The 22,135-nt window shown below is 60.2% G+C and overlaps 2 protein-coding genes across 2 annotated transcripts in view; one reads left to right on the top strand and one right to left on the bottom strand.

The window, feature by feature from the left end:
* Nucleotides 1-2,739, top strand: part of IL21R (interleukin 21 receptor) — a 35,226-nt gene extending 32,487 nt beyond the window's left edge. Inside the window, exon 9 of the mRNA XM_034989020.1 lies at nucleotides 1,285-2,739. Coding sequence (XP_034844911.1) covers nucleotides 1,285-2,052 — 768 coding nt within the window. The 3' untranslated portion in view covers nucleotides 2,053-2,739. The remainder of the gene's footprint in view (nucleotides 1-1,284) is intronic.
* A 7,259-nt stretch (nucleotides 2,740-9,998) lies between these two features.
* GTF3C1 (general transcription factor IIIC subunit 1) overlaps nucleotides 9,999-22,135 on the bottom strand; it is a 70,549-nt gene continuing 58,412 nt past the window's right edge. The window contains exons 29-37 of the mRNA XM_034989015.1: nucleotides 22,033-22,126; nucleotides 18,266-18,438; nucleotides 17,084-17,371; nucleotides 15,880-16,139; nucleotides 14,808-15,088; nucleotides 13,237-13,762; nucleotides 12,449-12,500; nucleotides 11,430-11,622; nucleotides 9,999-11,070 (exon numbers count right to left, since the gene is read on the bottom strand). Coding sequence (XP_034844906.1) covers nucleotides 10,858-11,070; nucleotides 11,430-11,622; nucleotides 12,449-12,500; nucleotides 13,237-13,762; nucleotides 14,808-15,088; nucleotides 15,880-16,139; nucleotides 17,084-17,371; nucleotides 18,266-18,438; nucleotides 22,033-22,126 — 2,080 coding nt within the window. The 3' untranslated portion in view covers nucleotides 9,999-10,857. The remainder of the gene's footprint in view (nucleotides 11,071-11,429; nucleotides 11,623-12,448; nucleotides 12,501-13,236; nucleotides 13,763-14,807; nucleotides 15,089-15,879; nucleotides 16,140-17,083; nucleotides 17,372-18,265; nucleotides 18,439-22,032; nucleotides 22,127-22,135) is intronic.

Below are 22,135 nucleotides of genomic sequence, written 5' to 3'. Positions count from 1 at the left end.
CCCACCCCGCGTGGGAGGGCCCGCCGCAGAGAGGATGTGGTGACTTGGGGGTGCAGCCCGCCCACTCCCGCTGAGCCTGGATGTCAGGAAACGTGGACCAGAGCACTGGCTGAGCTCCTGCTGTCTGCCTGGCGCTGCACTGAGCGCCCTCTACCCCCTGCCCCTTCCATCCTGATCGCGGCCCCTGGGTGGGGATGGGGGGTGCTCCATCGTCCACAGGGCACCCCTGGGGAGACCGAGGCTCCGAGTGGGGAAGCGGCTTTCGTGAGGCAGGGGAGCAGCCTGGACTCCCACCCCCACCCCCGGCGGGGAGAGAGACCTTCCTCCTTCCTCTGCACCTTCCCTGAAGCTCAGATACCACACCTATTCGGTGTTTACTCCCCCTATACTCACATGTGCCCGGCGCTCTGCAAGGAGCTTCCGCGATGTGAATGCAACGACTCCTCACCACAGCTCTGGGCAGTGGGTGCTACTGGCAGATGGGGGGCGTCTCACCCGGGGCCTGAGATGTTTTCTGAGGCAGCAGCCTCAAAACTGGGAGATTCTGGTTCTCAGGGGTTTTCACTGCCACTCGGATGGAGACCCTGTGTCATCAGTGTGACCCCAGGCCAGTGAGGGCAGGGTGGGGGATGCTCAGAGCTTGGGGGCGCTGCCTCGGTCCGTCATCGTTCCACATCCCTTACCCACCAAGCACACAGAGGCCTTTCCCAGGGGCTTGTCACCAATTCCCTCCACGTGTTCACTTAGTTAATACACATTTATTGGGCACCGACTGTATGCGAGGCAGTGTGTGAGCCTCCGGGAACACAGCTGGGACCAGAAGAATCGAGGCGTCTGCCCTGGCCAAGTGTCCACTCCAGTGGGGACACCAACAGGAGGATGTTCGTTTTCAAGAAGTGTCCCGGAGGAAATGAAACAGGGGACCGGGTGGCGGCTCTGTCGCCCAGACCTCAGGCCCTCCCACCCCCATGTCCCTACAACTCAGCAATCTTGGCGCCTGCTACCCAGGCCCTATGAAGACCCCAGGCCCCCGAGCACTGATTGTCTGGCAGGCTACTGAGGGCAGCGGCTCCCTCCTGCAGGTGGGGAAACTGAGGCCCAGGGAGGAAGGGACAGTGGTGAGGAAGGCCCCCGGATAGGGGCGCACCATGGCTCTGACCCCTGGTGCTCTCTTTATCCTCTCATGTCTCTGTCTCTTGCTGGCTCTGTCTGGCTCTATGTCTGTCTGTCCATGCCCTCCTTGCCCCCGTCCTGTCATGACTGTCTCCCTTTCCTCTCACACAGAAATGGGTGGGTGCACCCTTCACTGCCTCCAGCCTGGAGCTGGGACCCCAGAGCCCCGAGGTGCTTTCATCCCTGGAGATGTTCAACCTTTGCCCACCGCAGAGCGCCGCCAAGGGGCCGCAGCCCATGCCTCTGCCGGAGCCCACCGACCTGGTGGAAGCCGACGAGGGGCCTGAGCCGGACTCTTGGGGCCCAGCCCCTGCCATCGCCGGCAGCTTGGGTGGCTCGGCTTATAGCCAGGAGAAGGACCAAGTATACAGCGTACTGTCCATCAACACGGTGACCGTAGCAGACATGGAGGGGCTGTGTGCCTGGTCCTGCACCTGTGGGGATGACGGCTACCCAGCCCTGAACTTGGACACCAGCCTGGAGCCCGGCTCAGGCACTGAGGACCCGCTCTTGGACACCGGGACCACAGTCCTCTCCTGTGGCTGCGTCTCGACTGGTGGCCTTGCCGGGCCGGGAGGCCCTCCTGGCAGCCTCCTTGACCAGCTAAAGCTGCCCCTTGAAGATGAGGCAGGTTGGACCCCAGGCCCGCCGTGGAGTGGCGGGCCCCCCAGAGGGGCGTCTGACAGCGAAACGGGCTCGCCTCCCGCCGGCCTGGACATGGACACTTTTGACAGTGGCTTCGCGGGCTCTGACTGCGGCAGCCCTGTGGAGTGTGACTTCACCAGCCCCCGGGACGAGGGGCCCCCCAGGAGCTACCTCCGCCAGTGGGTGGTCACGGCCCCGCCGACCGAGGGACCCGGGCCCCCGGCCAGCCAGTGAGGCTGACCGGCCGTCCAGAGCCATTCGGCCAGATCCAGAGCTGGACTCACCTGGGCCGTGGGGTAAAGAGGCCTGCGACCTTTGGGCCCCCAGATGGGGCCCCTGAGCCTGGTTGACGCCTGGTGCGCGTGTGTGGCCCCGGGAGCTCACGGGTGTGTCCATGTGCGGGAGCAGGTGCCCGTGGGCATGGAGGCAAGACGCACGTGTGCACACGATGACAGCCTCCCTCCTTTCTGGACGTGGGGCGGCCCCCCACGGACCCTGCCCTGCGGGGCCTGCCTCCAGGAGCCGTGAGAAGTCCCTGCTGTTCCTTTTCACGTCTCAGGGAGACGGGAAGGGGATGGAGTGAGCCCATGGGGACCCTGGCTGTGGGAAGGTTTGTGGGGGCCTCTGGACAGAGGTCTGAATCCCAACTGTGATGCCCCTGGGCTGTGCCACCTTGGGCCAGCCGCTTCCCCTCTCTGGGCTGGCTACTGGGGGGGCCCGCAGGTGGCATGACCCCCCTTGGGGAGAAATCGGTGAGGTCACCCACTGCACAGGCTGCAGCAGAGCAGACCCTCAATAAATTCAGCTTCCTTCCTTCTGGGGCCCAGACCAAGCTTGTGCTGGTGGTGGGCGGGGGTGAGAAAGCAGCCACGGTTTGGGGCTGTCCTGCCCGCAGAGGGGCACTTGGCGGGGCGGGGGACGGTTCCAGGCTTCAAGTCAGCCTGTCCCTTAGAAACAGCCCCCACCGCCAAGATTTGCTGGCTTCGGCTGCCCACTCAGTTATTCCCCTTATGCTCCCAAGAAATATTTATTGGTCATGAATACATGTGCCGGGTTCTGGGGTACACGGTGCGGGGGGGCTCCTTTGGCACTCGTGGTGGAGGAGGGGCAGACAGGCGGTGAGGACGCAGCCCTCCACTCCTCTGGCATCTTGTTTGCTCATCCCCGGGGATCAGGGGGAAGTCAAGGTCTTGTTGACGATTTCTCAGAGAGTCCGTTCAAAATGCGAATTGAGACGCTAAGAAAATCCATCTTGGCCACGTCTGAAGGCACCTTACCGAACATCAGCGCCACAGACTGCATGCAGCTCATGCTTTAACAAACCAAACCAAAACCAAAAACAGCGAACAAGACCACAGGTTGTTTTCCCAGTCGGGGTGCTCACCTTTGGAGGCGTCTTTTTCAAGCCCGCCAAGCAGGGTTAGGGAGGCCGAGAGTCTGATTCAGCAGGCCGGCCGGCTCCCAGAGCCCGGGGACATCCCTGCCCCAGCCTGGAACTGCCCGGGGCCCTCGTTCTCCCAGGAGGCCGGGCTGCCGGGCGGAACCCAAAGGGGAAAAGCTCTGGTTCGTCTGTCCTCTTGGATGAGCCTGAGCTACCTGCTGGTGGGAGTCAGTCCTGCAGAAAGCCTCACCGTGACTCATCTGTAACATGGGGTGGTTGGGGGGGGGGGAGTCCCCGAGAGAGTCCTGGGTACTGAAAGTTCTAGAACATTGATGGTTTCAACCGTGGGGCTGTTGACCTGGGATCAAAGTGAGGCTCAGCTGGGAGCTCGAGTCTGACACGGGAGCACAGTCTGACACAAGCGAGCAGCCCTCATCATCCCCCACTGTCACCCCCCGGGGACACTTGGGCCAAGGTATGCTGTGGTTTTCACATCCTCCTGGGGCCACTGGGTTCCAGGGGCCACCTGAGCCACCGGCTCCCCAGGGGAGTCAGCGCAGCTCTCCCACGCACAGAGCTCTGGGCCGGGGGCCAGGGGGCCAGGAGGCCAGGGGGCCAGGGGGCCAGGGGGCCAGGGCTGGGGCTTGGTCAGGGGCTCTGGCTTGGGCCAGGCGTGGCTCCTCACCGACTCTGTCTCTGAAGGGGACTCAGCTGGTAAGCGGGCTGCAAAGAGGAGGCAGGAGCTGGTCCTCCTGGGAGGGTGGGTTAGCAGGAGGTGGGTGGGTGGGTGATGAGGGACTGGTGGCTACGTGGGCAGGTGGACGGAGAGACGGATGAAGGGATGGTGAAAGGCTAGAAGGAAGAACGCGGATGGACAGGTGGAAACAGATGCTAGAGACCAGGATTGTAAGTCGAATATAAGCCCTACGAGGGCAACAACTTCCTCTGTTTTGTTCCCTGCCCTACCTGCAGCCTGGCACGTAGGCACTCAAAAAAGCCCGATTTGTAGGGTGTCGTGTGTGCTTTATTCCCATGGTGTAGACGCTTCCACCATGGCCAATTTCAAGCTACCAACCTGACAACCCCAAGTGGGATCGGGAAGAGATGTGTGTCATCAACCCTCCTAGGTGGTCCGAGCCAGCCCCAGCACCCCACTGACGGGAGCCCCGAGGGGCATCGGGAGGGGCTGGAAGGCTTCAAGGAGGAGGTGGTGGTTGTTGGACTTTGACAAATGGATAGGACTTGTTAGAGGCACCGGCTTTTGTGGCAGAAGGAAGAGCTTGAGCAAGGGCCTGGAGGTGTGACGGAGCCCTGAGCACCTGGAGGTGGGGAAGGTGGCTTCTCGTCACCCAGAGTCCAGGCCACAGTTGCCAGTGACTCTCTTAAGAGAGTCAGGAGGGTTGATAACAACACCCCGTGCACAGAAGCCATGCTCTCCTCCTGGGCCAGCCCTTTTCCATCTGCGGGGTCAGAGAGGGCAGGGCTATCCATGTGACGAATGAAGTGAAGGCGCACAACGGGCCAGAGGCTTGCTGGCCTGAGGTCACACACTGAATTAAAGATCACAGCCAGAACTCGAACTCTGGTCTCCTGACCCCAAATGCAGCTCTTCTTCCCCTTGCTCAGCTGGGAGGGACCTAGGTCAAGAGGGAACACTTGTGGGGTGCCTGTTGCTTCTGTCCATGCAGCGTCCTTGTGGGGCAGCTGACCCCAGCTCTGAGAGTGGCTGACAGACCATTCCATGCCACCCCAACCCCCGCCACACCACTGGTTCTGGGACATACACGTGACTCAAACTGGTCCATGTGCTCTTTCTGCTAGGACTGCCGAGCGGTAGGGATGGACTGAAGCCCGGGGCTGTGGGGTGGGGCCAACACACAAGAAAGCAGAGCTGGGAACAGAGATTGATTCCTGGTAATATCTCTTGAGCTCCTGGATCCAGCCATGCCTGAAACCACATCCCCATGGACTTTTGAGGTACCCAAGTGTGGAAGTCATTATGCTCTTCACCTTCTGGCCCCCTGGTATGGTACCACATGACCAGGACTGGCCAGGGAGTTGCAAGCAGAAGTGGTAAGTCTCACTTCTGGACCAGAGCATGTACCTGACCATTGTGATGTTCTCCCGAGTGTTGTTCCTCTCTGCCACCAGGAGCTGTGACAAATAAGCTGGTGGCTGCTCCATCAGCCTGGGTCCCTGCGGGAGGAGACACGGAGAGCAGAGCCTCCAGTTTACCCGAGATGGACATGTATCATGAGCAAGAAATCAATCCCTGTTGTAACCCACCGAGATCTGGGGGCTGTGTGTCAGCACCACATAACCCAGCCTGTCCCGACTGGGCTGCTGAGCTGCGAGTTTCCCTTTTTTGCTTAAGTGGGTCTGACATGGGTTTGTGTCACTTGCAGTGGGAAGTGTCCTAGCATAAGGAGGACTCTCCTCCCAACCTGAGGAAGGACTAACTACATTCAATGGGGCCAGGGGGCCAGGCTCCATCCCTTCTCATGGATGACCTTGGGCAGTCGCCTGCTGTCTCTGAGCCTCAGTTTCCTCTTCGTAAAGTGGGGGGCAGCCATGAGCCTCTCGGCTTGCTGGGAGGACCTCCACATCTGGGAGGAATGGCTCGGCTGGGATGAGACCCACACACAAGAAAGCGGAGCTGGTGTGTTCCTTTAGGCTCCCTGTTGGAGGGGAAGGCTCTTCTCCCTCCCCTGCTTGGGACTTGGTCTGGGGATGGGCCACGTGGGGCACATCCCACCCACAGCCGCCCGGACGCACCATCAGAAAACCAGGGACGGGAAAGACGGAGCAGCGAGCACATACGTGCACTTGCCTCCCGGGAGCCCCCCGCACCTAGAGAACAGGAGGAAGAAGTACACGTTCTCGACAGGGAGGAGATGCGAGAGGGGTCGCCCGTAGTCAAGAAGCATCAAGCCACGAAAGGAAAACAAGAGGAGTCGGGTCTCTGCTCAGACGTCACCTTCTCAGCAGGACCTCCCCTGGGCCCCTCACTCAAAACTGCAGCACCCCACTGACTTAGTTGTCCCCCGTAACATGTATTAAGCTCTAACCTGTGTCTTTTACTGATTCGTCGTGTTTACTGTCAGTCCCGCTAGCACGGGGGTTTTGTCTATTTTACTCGCCCTTCGTCGCAGAGCCTGGAATGGTGCGTAGCACATGGCAGGTGCTCAGCAGATGCTGGACAGACGAGCATGTGAAGCAATCAGTTAACGGCAGAGCAGCGGCTGATGAGGCAGTGGGCAGAGAGGACAGAGGGGACTGAGCCCAGGGGGGAGCCACCTGCCCTGGACCTGGAGATACCACAGAACGGGGCAGAGAGACGAAGACGGGGGCCTCCTGGGAAGTCCTTAAACGGAGCAAGAGACCCTCTCCCGTTGCTCACCCTGGGGGGCAGCGAGGGGTCTTTCCCCCGTCCCTGGGGGGCCACAGATCTGAGGGGTTTTAACATTGGTGGCCTCAGAGAAGAAACCTTCTCATTCTGCAATTTAAGGGGTCTCCTAGAATAGAGCTGGCTGCTCACCCCAAAGCAGCCCCCACCTCTGGCAAGCAGCTTGTGGGGGGGGGGGCGTTGGGGGCCGCACAGGTGAGCTGGCAACGCCAACAGATCAACCGACTAGCTGCCAGTCTGCAGAAGCTATTTTCTCTCTCTGTGCCTCAGTTTCTTCAGACACGAAATGGGCGTACTGAGCAGACGCGCTTTGAGGCTGCCCAGAGGCCAGGAGTTGGTCTGCGTCAAGTGCCAAGGACGGTGCTCAGGAAGTATTGTTGCGTGATCATCATTTCTGTGGGCAAGCCAACCCCCTCCCCCGACTACTCCAGCAAGCTTTTCCCGTTCACCGTGGGACCCGGGAATCCTCGCTGCAGACACCTGGAGAGCAAGACGAACCAGCCGCGAACCGAGCCGCTGCCGCCACCTGCTGGTGACCACAGGAACTTGACTGAGGTGGGAGGGGCGGCGCCAGTCTTGTCAGGTGGCTTAGATGGGCGCCCCTACACCATGGTCGCGGCCACACTCTTGCCGTGGGAGTATGGTGATGACCCAAGGTGAACGGACGGGGTTTTTTAATTCCATCAGGGCTGACTTCTGGTTGGGTGGCTGGAGGTGCGCAGGGCACTGGATGCTGGGGGTGGTGAGGTGTCACCAAGCAGGGAGATCACACGTGTGCACGCACGCCCACACGTACACAGACGTGTCAATACGCGGATCCACACCCATGCACAACTGGGAAATCCCTGGCACAAGCGGGTCAGGGGTCCAAGGGAAGGCTGGGTGGTCAGGGGAAGTCAGAGGGCGGAGATCACGCTCAGCCCAGGTCAGAAACGGGGCAGGAGGGGAGCAGGGCCAGCAGCCGGCAGGACATGGTCTGAAAGGACCCCGGACAGGAGGGAGGCGGAGTCTGAGCAGGCAGAGGAGGAGGCTCAATAGGGGGAAACCAGGAAGAGTGGTGCTTACCTTTAGGGAAAGGAGGGAGTAAGTCCAGGGACACGGCTGGGGGAGCCCAGCGAGCTTTATCAGTGAGACATTTTATGTAAAAATGGCATCACAGACCCATGTTTTCTAGTGGCGCAGAAAATGTATGTAAATGCAAAGAAAAAGGTCCTGAGGGGAAAGGAGCCTGGAGGCTTGAGTCTTACTGTAGTGTTTCAATTAAAGAGAATACATTACCATGTTGCTGATGTAAGTTAAAGGGAGGAAGAACCGAAAGTTGGGGGTGGGGTGGGACACGAAGGACAGAGCCACGATGTCCAGGCCCTATAGTTCTGGCCTCCTGTGAGCGGCAGGCCAGGGTGAATGGGACGTGTGCCCTCTGGGCTCAGTGTCCCTCCTCACCCTCCCTGCCTTGTTTGGGAGTCCCTTCACATCCACTTCAGTTTTCCACAGTCTCTACCACCCCCTAGTATTTATATTTAACACAAGGCTCTCCTTCCTCTCATTTATGGGACCTGCTTGACCCCTGAAGGCATCTGTGCTCAGATCTTCTGGTCTATGCTGTGGTTCCTGAAGCCCTTTGTGCAGAGGTTGGAAGGGGAGAGCTACCTTGGATGGGTGGGTGGGTGGATAGGTGGACGGATGGGGAGGTGGGTAGACGGATGGATGGTGGGTAGATGGGTGGATGGATGGGGAGATGGATGGGTGGATGGTGGGTAGATGGGTGGGTGGATGGGTAGATGGATGGGTGGGGAAATGGGTGGATAGATGGATGGATGGGTAGTGGGTGGATGGATGGGTGATGGGTGGATGGGTGGGGGGTGGATGGGTGTGTGGGTGGGGGGTGGATGGACAGACAGACATGGACAGATGCACAGGTGGGCAGAAGGAGGAAGAGAACAGGTCATCCTTGCACAGAATGGCTGGCTGTGGAATGTGGAGCCTGGTCATAGAAGCCCATCTCTCCACTGAAGGGCTGCACCCCTCATCCCTATGTCCCATCTCCCAAACACAGGCCCAAACCATCCCTCAGGTACGGGGACAGAATGGGAGATAAACTTTGCTGAGCCCTACTATTTGCTTGTCCTTGGTGCCCTTCAGTGCCTCTGGTCTTCGCAGGAAGAAGTCAGTCCATCCCCATTTTTCAGATGAGAAAAGCAAGGCTCTGAGATGGGAGTATCGAGACTGGGTGCCTGTAGCACCACCTGTCTCCCGCCACACAGGGTGTTCCCAAACAACTGGCATTTGTAAAGTATTTTCTGTTCATAAAGCAGGTAACACTCTTTTTTCTACTTGATCTCAAAAAAATCTCCCCACTTTTTTTTTTTTTAATACTTGAGTAAAAATGAGAGGAAAAAAAGTGACGGTTAAGACTTGGCCAGGTCTTGGGGGCGCCTGGGTGGCTCAGTCGTTAAGCGTCTGCCTTCAGCAGCTCAGGTCATGCTGAAAAGGTCCTAAGGGGAGAAGCCCACTTCTCCCTCTGCCACTCCCCCTGCTTGTGTTCCCTCTCTCGCTGTCTCTCTCTTTGTCAAATAAATAAATAATCTTTAAAAGAAAAAAAAAAAAAGACTTGGCCAGGTCTTGTCTGTGCTGGGGTTCACCCTTAGACTCCCCGCTCCGTGCTCTATCCTGCCCCTCATCATCCCAGAGTCTGGTCCCAAGATGGAAACACGGGGCCCTGAGTTGGGCCAGGCCAGGAGCTGCAGGTCAAACATGCCCAGATGGGCTGCTTTTGTAAGGCTGAGAAGCTGGCAGGTGCGAGGCTGGGCCTGGGGCTGGGGCAGTGCTGCCTCGGGGGCCCGTCCCCACTCCCACACTCCCCACTGCCCTATGCGCTGTCGCTCTCCAATTTTCCACAAGATAGAAGTCTGGATTTTTTAAAAATGTGAAATGTCCCATTTTTAAAAAAAATGTTGGCAGCTCATATACACATATAAAAGAAAGAGAAGGAAAAAGAAGAAAGAGAGGGAGGGAGAGAAAGGGAAGGAGGGAAGAAAAAGGGAAGGGGGGGGGAGATGGGAGGGAAGGGCTGAAGAGAACGCCCACTGCCCAAACCCAGGCCATAGCCTGTGACCCCTGCAACCGGCCGGCCTGGCCCTGGGCCACCCTGCATGGCACAGCTGCCCGAGCGTCTCCGCGTAGACAGAGGCCTGGGCCCGGCTGAGGAGGAGGAAGGGCTCTGGAGCAGGGGCAGGAGGGCTGGGCCGACCAGGGGCAAGTCAGGGCCACAGCGCCTCCCTCCCCCTTTGGTTTAAGTGGGAGCCTCTATTCCTGGCAGTTCTGCAGGTGAAAGCAGGAAGGCCCCCAGAGGAACAGAGATTCTTTAGGAAACACAGAAACCTAAATGCATTTTCCTTCACTTTAATTACAAAATAAATAAATACATGCCAAGGGGTTTTTTTTAAAGAGAAAAGAAGGGAAAAGAACAAACCAACTGTAGGCCCGCTCAGCTCCTCAGCTCCAGCTGCGGGAAAGGCGCCCCCCACCCCCACCCCCCGGAGGCCCGCCGGTTGTCTTGTGGGACCAACAAGGGGGCCCCAGGCTCAGGGTCCGATGTCCTGCCTGGAGAGGGGTCAGTCCCTGCTGGGGCCCTGGGTGGCAGGACACACAGCCCGTTCTGTGACGCGCCCCCCACGAGGCCCTGCCACTTGGGGCACTTGGCCTTTCTGCCATGGTGGCTGGAATCTGCAACGCGGGCTGTGAGCAAGGCCAGCTCCTGACCCTCACTGGCCAAAGGATGACGCCGCCGAGGTCCATACGGAAGGTGGAAGGCACGGGGGCCTGGGCCGGCAGCTCCGCTCCCTAACGGTGGAGGCCCTTGGAGGCCAAGCCCACCAGGGCCTCTCAGACTCACCACAACCCAAGTTCCGCAGAGAAAGCAGGCAGCGACGGAGTGCAGGATCCGTGCCTGCAGCCACGGCTAACACGCCCTGGGAACGAGAGAGGGACAGCAGGGACCCACGCCTCCCGGTAGCTGCTCCCTGACAACGCCCGGCGGGACGGAGCAGGGCCCTCCGTCCGGGAAGCCCCCCGGAGCAGGCGGGCGGGAGGCCCTCTTCCGAGTTCCGGGCCCGAGGCTTGGCACAGACCTGTCCCTGTGCCCCGGGCAGGGTGCGGCGCACGCGGGGGCCAGGTGGAGCCCCCCCCAGGGAGTCACGCCCTCCTCAGGCACCAGTGGCAGGGAGGGGGGGTCGTGGTGACCGCACGTGCCTCATAAGTGGACCCACTTGTTCCAGTTGACCTCGTGGGGGAACACACGGCCCAACCGCAGGGTGCAGTCCAGCGTGGGCTCGTAGAACACAGTGGGGCTCTCGCTCGGGCTGGAGGGCGCCTGGACCTCCGGGACCTGGGGCTTGGAGAAGAGCGAGACGGCCGCCGGCTTCCTCAGCAAGCACTTCTTAATGCAGCCCAGGGATTCCAGGCCCTAGAGACAGCGGGACACCTAGGGTGACGGGTGCACTTGCAGACCGGGTTCTCCATCCCACCCTGGGAGCTGCAGGACCCCAGGGCAGGGGTGGGGGCCGCAGGGGCCCAGGGAAGACAGGCGAGGGGCTCATGGGCCGGACTGGCGGCCTCGGAGGGCACCGAGAACACCTCTCTGGGCAGGGCTGAGCAGGGGGGTAAAGTAAGTAAGGGACCCATGCGAGCGGCCTGCTTCTCAGGCCGAACCTAGAATCTCCTGATGGGCCACCCCGCTGGGAGGCTGAAGCAGGGGCCCAGGAGGAGGGAGCAGTGGTCAGCAGGGAGCTGCGGGGAGGCCTGGCCAGCCCAGCCCGGCCGCACCTGCAGCAGCTCGAGCACGGCGATGGGCTGCAGGACGCCCTGGTAGTGCTGCAGCAGGCGGCTCTCGGGGATGCCGGGCCGGGTCATGATGTGGTAGAGCACGGCCTCCATCATGCCCTTGCACACCGGCACGTTCAGGTGGCCGTCCACGATGCGCCACGGGCGGGCGATGAAGGAGATGTTCTCGCAGTCCCTGCAGCGGCGACACGCAGGCGTCAGGCTCGGTGGGTGAGGGACACAGTTCCACCGACGGGACGCTGAGGCTCAGGGCGGTCGGCGCCTGGCCTGCGTCACGGGACCGGGGGTCCTGCTCCTCCACACCCCCCTGCCCATCTGGAATGAGGAGTCCCTACCCCAGGGCCCGGGTCGCCAGCTGAGGGGACCCGCTCACACTCAGCCTTAACCGAGGCCGTGACGTGCCAATGTCCCCCACAGGGCCCTGCGCTGGCAGAGGAGGGAGACGAGCTGACCTCTGGATGCACCAGCTCCATCCTGGCCCCAGGGGCAATGGCCGACTCCACATCAGGCTAGAGCTCACAGAGGTCTTTATGCAGAAGACCTACTTCTGTGTCTTAGCAGTCCCCCGTTGCCCCAGTGACTGGTCTGCCACACGGGGTCCAGGCGTGGGAGGGGCCCAGGACCAGCTGGACACCTGGCTCTGACCGCCATGACCGGGAGCGCTGCATCGGAGCCGGGGGCTCACGGCCCCAGCACACATGTGGGAGGCGCCCCCTCACCAGGAAGGCTCCCGTGAAGCCCATGGTTCCAGACAGACCCCCGCACTGCCCAAGTCTACACCTCTGGCCCTCACCCGCTCCCCATAAGCAGCTCCTGCCCTGTTTCCCCAGCAAGTGGGACGACCAAAGACCAACACATTTCCAGGTCCCCTGGCCGAGAACTACTGCGCTGGACTGTGGAAGATCTCCATGTGATGATCACTGCTGGGACCCCGGGGACAGACTCCCCACCCTCGCACCCGCACCCCGCACCAGGCCGCCTGGATCTGGGCACACACTCACTTTTCCCGTGCTGCTTGGGAGAGGCTGCTGGCCACAGAACTCTCAGCCAAACCTGACAGAAGAGGGAGAGGACATGAGACCTAAGAGGCAGGAGTCCATCTCTTCCTCTTCTGTTCATGCGACACGTCCTTTTGGGCTCTGGGGATAAAGCCGCGAACAGAGGGACAGCAAGCCCAGTCCTCACAGAGCCCTTGCACCCTGAGAAGCAAACTGGGCTGGACCGCAGTGTGCAAGTGTGTGTGTGGGGGGGGGGGGCGGTGTTCAGGGCCCTGAGGAACCCCCACGAGGGGAGGCAAGTGAGCACCTCATCTTCCACCCAGAAGCCCCGACCACAGAGCCGTGTGCATAACCCCCTAAGGCAAAAACAGCCCCAAGGAAACAAAGACGCCTTCAGAAAGCACACAAAGAGGCCAGCGTTGAGCGCAGGTGAGAGCATCTACCCCGCAGGAGGGGATCCCGGCAGGTTTCCATCCCTGCATGTCTGCCAATCCCAACAGGAGGCGCGACGCCCCCCGTTCCTGCCACTGCGCCCTCACGCGGGACACCTCGGCCAAAAAGGCCTTCCAGAACCACCTTCGTGTCCCACACTGGTCATTCACAGACCTGCTTAGGAGCCCCTGAAGCCCTCTAGTGGGAACAGGCAAGACCTTTCCCCCTCAACGCTGAGGCTAGGAAAAGCTGGGGTTCCCCGTCTCAGGGCAGGTGTGGGGCGTGGGGGACACTCAGCCCAGGACAGGTGATGGGCAGGTGGGGGGAGGTGGGGGGGGGGGACCAGGTTTGTTCGGTACCTCTGGGGTCTTCAGATCCTTCTGGAAGCTGGGCCTGACAGCTCAGCTGCTCCTCCTGGTCCTCCTGCCCGGCCTCCGGTGCTCCTGGGGGAGGCTCCTTCACACCTGTGTCTCCGGGAACTGGTGGCAGAGCAGGTGCCGGGGGCTCTAGCTCCTCTTCTGCTCTGGGCCTGGGGCTGGGGGCCCAGCGCACATCCTGGAGCGTGGGCCTCTTGGCGGGGGGCTTCTGGGTACTCTCGGGGTCCGTCTCCCTGCCCTGACAGGCCATGTGACCGCTCGTCCAGCTAGCACGCCTCTTGGTGCTCCGGGGGCCCTGGGAGGGCGGTGCCTGCCTCCCCGAGGGGCTGTCCTCACTGGCAGGCCCGTCTCGGGGTCTGGCCTGGGGGTCTTCTCTTTGAGGGTACGCATCCTCCTCTCTGCCTTTCAGCCGCACCGAGTGCAGGAGCCAGGGCTGGGCAGAGGCCATGGCCACCAGGCGAGTGGTGTTGCCACCGACTTCCAGGACCTGGTGGTGCTCCAGGAGGTCCTAGGAAAAGCGGGAGACACACAGGTCTGTGCGGGATCCTCACGCCTGCTTCCCTTGCTCGGTGCATCTGAGCGTCCCGAGCAAATGGCAAGCCCAGCTCCATCAGGACAGACTGACTCGAGGGCGAGGTCTGGCTTCCAGCCCAAGGCAGGCGCCAGCTGGCCATGCGGTCCCAGGGCAGCCCTTTCCCCCTCTAGGCTTGGGGCAAACTTCTGAGAACCGAAGCTGCCGTGAAAGCGTCCTCCCAGGAAACTCAACACCCCGAGTGCTATCAAGTTCCACAAAAGCCATGATTGTTCCCACACGAATGACAGTAACTCCTCTCGTCCTTATACCAAGCCCTGCTTGCAAGGTCCCTGTTCTGATGGAGACACTGCACCCGACACTATTGTCTTTCTTTTCATTCCTAGCTTAAAAACCCACAAGTCAGGATTCAAGAAATTTGCCCCAGTTCACATCCTGGAACCAGGACTCATAGCCAGGTCACGCAGGTCTGGGGAGGGTTTGCTGTAAGCCCTTGTCACCTGGGCCACAGGGAGCATGGGTCATATGAACAAGGAGACACCACATGAACAGTCGTATGACCCTGCTCTCATGTCCTGCACTCACAAACACCTGCTTCCAACTACAGACCAGGCACATCGGGGCCAGATAAGTCCCAAGGCACTCGATTTAAAAGGTCCATCTGTTAATACGTTCCTTGGGTTCAAGGGTCCCTGATGAAAATGGACCCAGGCAGGTACAGCGGGGAGTCTTGTGGGGCCAGGTGCAGGATATCCAGGAGCTGTGGGCCCAGCAGAGATGGCTCTACTTGGCTCCGTCCCACTGTGCTGAAGAGACGGGACCCAGGGTGTCCAACCTCTAACATTCCAGAGAAGCTGGGTTTTAGGCAAAATCTCCCATTTCTAATCTTGGCGACTAATTTAATCTTTGAAAAAATTACACTACGTGCCCCAAGCCGAGCCCCTCCTCCGAGGCGTGCATCTGGCCGGTGAGCGGTACCTTCTGCGTCGGCTACCCCACATCACTTGAGAGCACGGCTCACCTGGATGTAGTCTGCGAAGGTCCTGGTGCGCTCGGCGTCTGTCCGCTCAAAGGCAGAGAACCATCTGCTCAGCTCCACTCTGTCCACCCCAAAGCACCCTGTGGCTGCAATGACCCCGTGGACCTCCAAGACGGCACACACATCTCCCGGCTCATACCCGCACAGCTCCACCTGGTGGACAAACTCCTCCAGGCTGCAGGTGGCCCCCTGGTTCTTGATCAGCCTGGTGAAGCTGTCAGGGAGGCAGGATATGCCCACGGGTAGCTCTTCCAGAGAAGGGACTGTGAAGATGAGGAGAACCCGAATCAGCCCAGCCCAGGGCCCCAACACCAACTCACCACCCCCCAAATAGGGAGGGGACACCTTCTGGGTGGACGGAGCACGGGCCCAGCGGTCGGGATGCACGCCCGGGGCCAGGATGAAGGGCAGGAAGGTAGGGCTGGGGTCTGAGGACGGCAGCCCCGGAGCTCTGGAGGAGTTCCTCAACTTGGGCTGCCCTGGGCCCTGCCTTCCCGGTGCTCCTGTGTTCACCGCTCCTCAGACCCTGGGGGACATCCCGGGACCCCTCCCTGAACTCCCACGTGAGCTTCCACGAGCCGGGGCTGCTGTGCATGGCTTCCTGGAAAAGCTGGTTCTGCCAAGACCACGGTCACAGGTTTGGCCCGAACCAAACTCCAGACAGAGCACAGAACACCAACTGGGGTTTCGAAACTGAAAGTGAACACCATGCACCCCGATATGTGAAGGGGAAGCAAGAAAGGGGTAGGAAGGGGCCCGAATATTCTCATTTTACATAGAGGAAGAAGAGACTGCCTCAAATTCAGGGTATGGGAAAGCAAGGTTTAAGTAAGCTATTTAAAGTTTCAGAGGTAACGCACAGAGGGCTAAAGAGAGTGTAAAAATTGGAAGCAAGGGAGATGTAGATGATGAATGTAAGCCGAGGACTCCTCTTTCAAAGCAAGAGATCGAAAGCAATACTTCAGATGTCTGTGGAAGTGTGTACTTCTGAGCCCCGGAGGGAACCAGCAGCACTGAGCAGGCCAGCACCCCGCGTCGGCGGGCAAACACTCACCGGTGGGCCAGAGCCGGGTGGGCGCGGGGGTGCGGCGCAGGCGGAACGTCACCTGGCAGGAGTTCACCACGATGCTGTCGTTGGGGTTGAGGTTGCGGGTGCTGACGATGCCGGGTGCGCAATAGCCCCGCATCAGCAGGTAGTTGGTGTGGGAGGCCTGGCGGGCTTTCACCTCGATGGCCCGGCGCTTGCTCCCCGAGCCATCGTCCAAGTCTTCCTCCTCGTCGTCATCCTCGTCCAAGCCCCCGTCCTTCCCCAGACTAGGAGAAGAACACGGACCTGGGTGACAGAGTGCAGGCCCAGCGTGTCTGCTGGCCCAGCCGGCCCTGCGGCGGCGGAGGGCTGGCTCCCTCACACAGTGGCCCCCTCAGAGGGGCTGCCGTGCTCCGGCCTCAGCAATGGCCTGTGGTCGCTGCAGACCCCCTCCCCCTCCCCCGGGCATCTGGCTGTGAAGGGCAGCGCTGCCGCTCCAGATTCATCCCCTCTGACCACCTCCCCACATGCCGCGCTCACCCCCGTTCACATACCAGTGCCTTTGCAAGGGCTCTTCCTGCTGCTGGAAACCCTTCCAGTTTCTGTCCCTAAACTGACTGCTTTTCCACTAAATCCCAGCTTAGCTATTAGGCCCTCAAGGACCCCGGCCAGAGCCACACCTCGACAGGTCCCTCTCTTTGGCACAGCCAAGCCCCCCCCGCGCCTGGAGGCACCAGCACGAGGCAGTGGACTAGACACAGTGCTGAAGTCCCTAGTCCCTAGTCCCCAGATCTGAGGTCCCGTCCCGGGGAGCTCCCTGCCACCCTGCTGACATCTGCCATCTCATGTGCCAAATGCCACACAGGGCCAGACATGACGCGCACAGACTCAGCATGTGTTAGTGGAATGCCTAAAGACCAGGAGGGACGCCTGGGTGGCTCCGTCGGTTAAGCGTCTGCCTTCGGCTCAGGTCATGATCTCAGGGTCCTGGGATCGAGCCCCGCATCGGGCTCCCTGCTCAGGGGGTGTCTGCTTCTCCCTCTGCCTCTCCCCCTGCTTGTGTGCGTGTGCACACGCTCTCTCTCTCAAATAAATAAATAAAAGCTTAAAAAATAGAAGACCACATGATGGAGCAAATAAAACCGTGGACACCACAGGATACCACAGTGCATGAGGCCCCCCAGTGCACTCAGAGCAGCATGTTAGGGCATGCTGACACCTCCTTCCTTACCTCTTCATGACCTCATTCTCCACCATGGAGCTGTCCACCACGACAATCTGCTCCGGGATCCGGACATCCACGGAAATGAGACCCAAAGAGAAAAGGGTCAGGGCGGCCACGCAGTGCCCTCCAGGGCTGTCCAGAGAAAATGCCACCAGGTGGCTTGTAGACTTGTGATTATCCTGGTCTTTGAAGGAAAATTTATCGGGCTGGTCCAACTTGCCGGCAGCCAGGATTGTGTTGAAGAACTGGAACGATTCCGTGCAGACGGTGCTTGGAAATCGCCATGTAAAAATCCTGCATGGACAAAAAGGAGGTAAGGTCCAAACTGAGGACGCGGTGCTGGAGGCCTCCATGTGGATGGGCTATGGGCGGGCCCTTAAGATCTTTGCGTTCAAAACTGACCACGCCAGCTTCCCCCCCACCCGCCCAAAACCCTCTTTTCTACCTCGAATGAAGGTGCCACGTTTCAAGCTAACTGCCTGTGCCTTCCCTGCTCACCTGAGCACCTTCCCGGTGGGCCGTGTCTTTGCATCTAACCTAATACTCTACGCCTCGCAGGCATTCGCTATAAACAGGCGCCAAACTGGGGAAGGCGAATGCACTTCTTGTGACAATCATCTTTACCCCAGGCAAACCCCGACCCGTGCAGAGACGACAGGACACGTGTGTCCATGTCACTGTCTCCATGAGGCGACCACAGAGTCAAGCCCTGGCCTCTGTTCAAAAGCGTGCCTTCCCACAACCCTGTAACGGGGGCCTAGGTCCCAGGGAGGGACCCAGAAGGTCTTCCGGATGCGAACGCCGCCCCTTGGCTCACAGACAAGAATGCCGCAGTGCAGAAATGGTCAGGAAGTAGCTCAGCATCCCAGACCACTGCTCGGATGGCTGAGGGGCTACAGACCGCATCTGGAAGATATGGGATAGCTTCAAACTGAACACACAGCTCGGTGCAGCTCTGAGCCGTGAGAACGGCCAATGAGGCCCGACAAGGATGCCGTGCCTTTCACTGGGCTCATGAGTACCTTAGAAACTCATTTCTCATTTAAGATTTTTCTAGAAGCTGCACGCCCTCCGAGGAAGATGGACACCCTGCTCCTTCCGCTCCCACGCGCTGCTCTTTGCAGAGAAGGTGTGGCGCGGCCTCTGACACGGGCCCTGCCTTGCCCCAGCCCCAGCTGGAGGGCTCACCTGTAGTAGGTCTGGGACAGCTGGTAGGACATGGGCACGAAGGGCAGAGCCCGGTTCTTCTTGGGGCCCAGCATGTGGTTGACGCGGCGCCGGTTGACCAAGCTCCTTTTCTGGCACTCCATGAAGGCCTTCACGAGGATGTGGTCCTTATACTCTCGGTACAGGCGGAAAGTCTGCAACACAGCAAGGCCGTGGGTGAGCGAGGCTCTCCAGCAGCTAGGGGGAGAGGAGCAGGGCGCGGGGGTGCACAGAAGTGGGAGCCCATCACATGTGCCGGAGGGACTGAGACGGGGCCGAGGGGCTGGGAGGCTGGAGCAGACTCCTGGGGATGTGGGGCGGGAGAGCCTGCAGGAAGCTAGCAATCCGATGACAATTTTCACCGCTAGCAGAGAGAGGGACACCCCAGAGGACAGGCAGCTGGGACAAAGGACAGCTCTGCACCCCACGGCTATGTCTTAGGATACAAGGTCATGGGAGTCAACGCAGAACCACCTCTGATACCCCTCGCTTCCCCAGCCTTCGCCCAGCCCATCAGTAGATCCGGTTGGCTGTGCCCCCATAAACCATTCCCAAACACAAGGGCCTGACGCCGTCTACACCATTGCTCCTCAGCCTCTGCCTAAGTGCTCTCCCTGCCTCCGCCTGTGCCGCCTGCCCCCAGCCCCTGGCCATCTGCCACGCAGCCCCAGCGAGCCCCGTGTGCCTCCACCAGACCACACGCGGCTTCCCTCTGCAGGGCCAACACCCAGTCCTCACTACACCTGACAAGGACTCCCGGGACTGTGACCCTGCCCACCGCTCCGGCCTCCCCGGCCTTCCTACTTTCCCTCAAAGAGCCTTCCCACTGTGGGAGCCTGGCCTTTGCAGCTCCCGTTTCTTGGACAGCATCTCGCCCCCTCAATTTTTGCAAGGCTGACTCCTCAACACCCAGCTTTCAGCTCAAATATGTCCCCTCAAGAAGCAAAGCCTTCTCCTTCTTGCTCCTCTGCAGCCACCTGTATTATAGGAACCTGTTTTATTTTCTCCGTAGCAACGCTCTCCACCTGAAATGTCCTCATTCGCTTACTCGTTCTCTCTCTCCTCCACCAGAAAGAAGTCCCACAGAAGCACAGATTCAGTGGCTGCTGCTGCCACGGCAGCGCCTGGCACCGGGTGCCCAGCACGGGGCAAATGTGGCTCCTGCCGGCCACGCCATCCCGGCTCCGTGGCTCAGATTCGGACCGGCCCAGAGGAAGAGCAGCTCCAGGGCCGGCAGGGCCAGGAGAGTCCCAGTGACTCCCGTTCCTGAAAAGCACTGGCTCACCCAGCCGACCCAAGGCGAGTGTCCGGCATATGCCAGACCACAGGAAAGTCCCTGCCAGACCCGTCTCCTCAAAAGCACTGGCCAGGCAAACGTGTCATGGCCTGAGAATTTTAGGCTTGGGAGGTTCTCTGCTACGTTGGCCCCGGATCCACAAGAGGCAGAGAAGATGGAGGCTCGTGGACTTCAAGGGATCCTCTGAGGCCACACCGCTGGGCAGGCCTGGGACCAAGAACAGAACAAGGCCTTGTCCTCGAGCCCAGCGACCTCACCACTGCAGGAGGACAGGGGATCAGGAGCCAAAGTGGTGGTCAGATGGGGTGCTGGAGCAGCACGGGGTGTTCTGGAACCGGAGAGGGGTCTGCGCACACACTGGGCCTGGTCAGTCTTGAGGCCCGCACACCACCCTCGATTTCTCTAGACAGAGCTTCCACGTCAGCCGTGGAGCACAGGCTCGAGGGGGGGAGCACCGCACAGGGAAGAGGGCAAGGGGCTGGAGAGTGGCCAGGAAACCACGGTTCCTGCCCACTGGGCGAGTGCAAGCTGGGATGCAGCTTGTCCTGGAAAGCCTGGTGTCCTCAGCTCTTCTCCGTAGGAAGACGACGACAAGGGGGGGCATATCCCCCCAACAGCTGCTGGGGTGGCGCAAGAGCACGTATAGGGAGGGAGGGAGTGTGGCCCAGCCCACCAGACTTCCACCCACTGCCCTGCACTGCGCCTCCCAGAAACCTGGGGCTGCAGGGAGCCGAGTGGGATCCTACACATGGCCCCTGGCCTTGTCCCTGCCGGCCTTCCAGTACTCGGTGCCAGGTGCGAGGGTCACGAAAGAAGCGCCCTGCCTCCTGTGGTGGCCCAGGTGCTCTCACACAATTTCCCACGCCCCTGGGGGTCAAGGAGAGGGAAGAGAGCCTGGACACCACCTGGAAACGGAACCAGAGGAATGACAAGCAGCAGCATGATGCAGGGGACAGGCCCCGGCTGGGACGCAGGGACCTGGCTTTTGCCATTAACTTTGGGGCTGGGCTTTCTCATGGGATGGGCAGTTGGACTAACTCCCGAGGTCCTGTCCTGCTCGAATCCCTTCTGGGCAGCACAGCCAAGAGGTTCCCCCATAGCCATAGGTGAAGTCGGAAATTGGGATTTTTATGGGCAATGTCAGTAGTAAATTTAAACCATTTTTTTTTTCTTTTTAAACAAGCTCGGGTCCAATAAGACAGAGCCAGGGGCCAGACTGGGGGCTGTCTCTGTGGGACTTCTGCCCCACCCCACCCTATTCCAGTCTTGTTCTCTGGCATGTTCTGGTTCACATGAGGCTTTCGGCACAGAGGAGGGGGCAACGCCCCACAACCAGCCTCCCACTTGGAAACACACACACTTCATGTGAGTAAGCAGGGTTCAAGGGCTCTGTGGCACCAAGGACAGCAAGAACGGGATGACTGGGGACCCTCCCGCTAGACTGTCCCAGATGCCTGCGGGACAAGCAACTGCACCTCATGGTGACGAATTCAAAGAAGAGACATGAACACTCAGTCTTGGATCTGCGAGGGCCTGGCCATTGCTGTCCAAGGACTGTGGTCACACCTGGCCACGGGTTTTCCCTCAATCACTCCATTTCCCCCCATCTTCCTCACCTCCCTTGCAGCCAAAGTAACAAGCACCACCTGGAGAATGTGGGCAGTGCCCCAGCTGGGTCTGCACCCCACTGTCTACACCCTGCGTCAGAGTCCTGGGGGCCAGCAGCATTCCTGTCAGGCCTCTGGGGGTGGGGGGGCCCGGGGCCCACGTGCCGACCACTGTGGTCATTAAGAACAAGGGAGGCACGGCTCCGGTGAGGGGGGCAGCACAGGCCCTCCTCCGCACCTCCCTGCTGGGGCCCTGGAGCCACAGCCTCAGGTCTGACAGAGAGTGTTGTGAGATCTCGGGCACTTGCTTCTTCACGCCCCTGAAACGCAAGTCTCCGTGTTCACAAACGAGTGCTAAGCCCAGCACCTCCCCAGGCTCAGGACGGGGTCCACTGAGAACCGCCTTCTTCCCTCCCCACCTCACTCAGCCAGGACAGAGCAGCATTACGTTCCCAGGAGAGAGAGAAGCCCACAGAAAGGCCGCTTTCCCGCTCGGGGGCCTCTGGCCAGCTCGCCATTTCTGAATTCTGCTTGGAGAAGAGAAGCTGCACGGGTCAGTCGCTCCCTCAGCTCTCTGTCGTGGCTCGCCTCCTCTTCACCCTCATTTTCTGCATTAACATTCGACTCAAAACCTCAGCCCGGGAGGGATTTTGGAAGTCACTGGATCCTGTCCCCACGCTTGGAAGATGAAAGAAGGGGGCACAGGAGTCCCAGGGGACATCGGGGCCCCCCCGAGACTGCACAGCTGAGAAGAGAATGAGCGAGGGCCTCACTCAGCTCCCACCCCTGACGGCCTGAGCCCCACAGCGCGGCCGCGAAGCTGTCGCCAGGTCCCTGCCACCCACCTGAAATGACCGGCAGGACTCCATCTGGCTGTCCGAGAGGGCCAGCGTGCTCTGGACCAGATTTTGGACCACCAGGAAGTGGATGTCATCCATGCTGAAAGAC

Source organism: Mirounga leonina, unplaced genomic scaffold (genome assembly GCF_011800145.1).
Source record: "Mirounga leonina isolate KUSES-001 unplaced genomic scaffold, KU_Mleo_1.0 Mir_454, whole genome shotgun sequence".
Classification (NCBI taxonomy): Eukaryota; Metazoa; Chordata; class Mammalia; order Carnivora; family Phocidae; genus Mirounga; species Mirounga leonina.
This window is presented reverse-complemented; position numbering and strand designations above follow the sequence as displayed.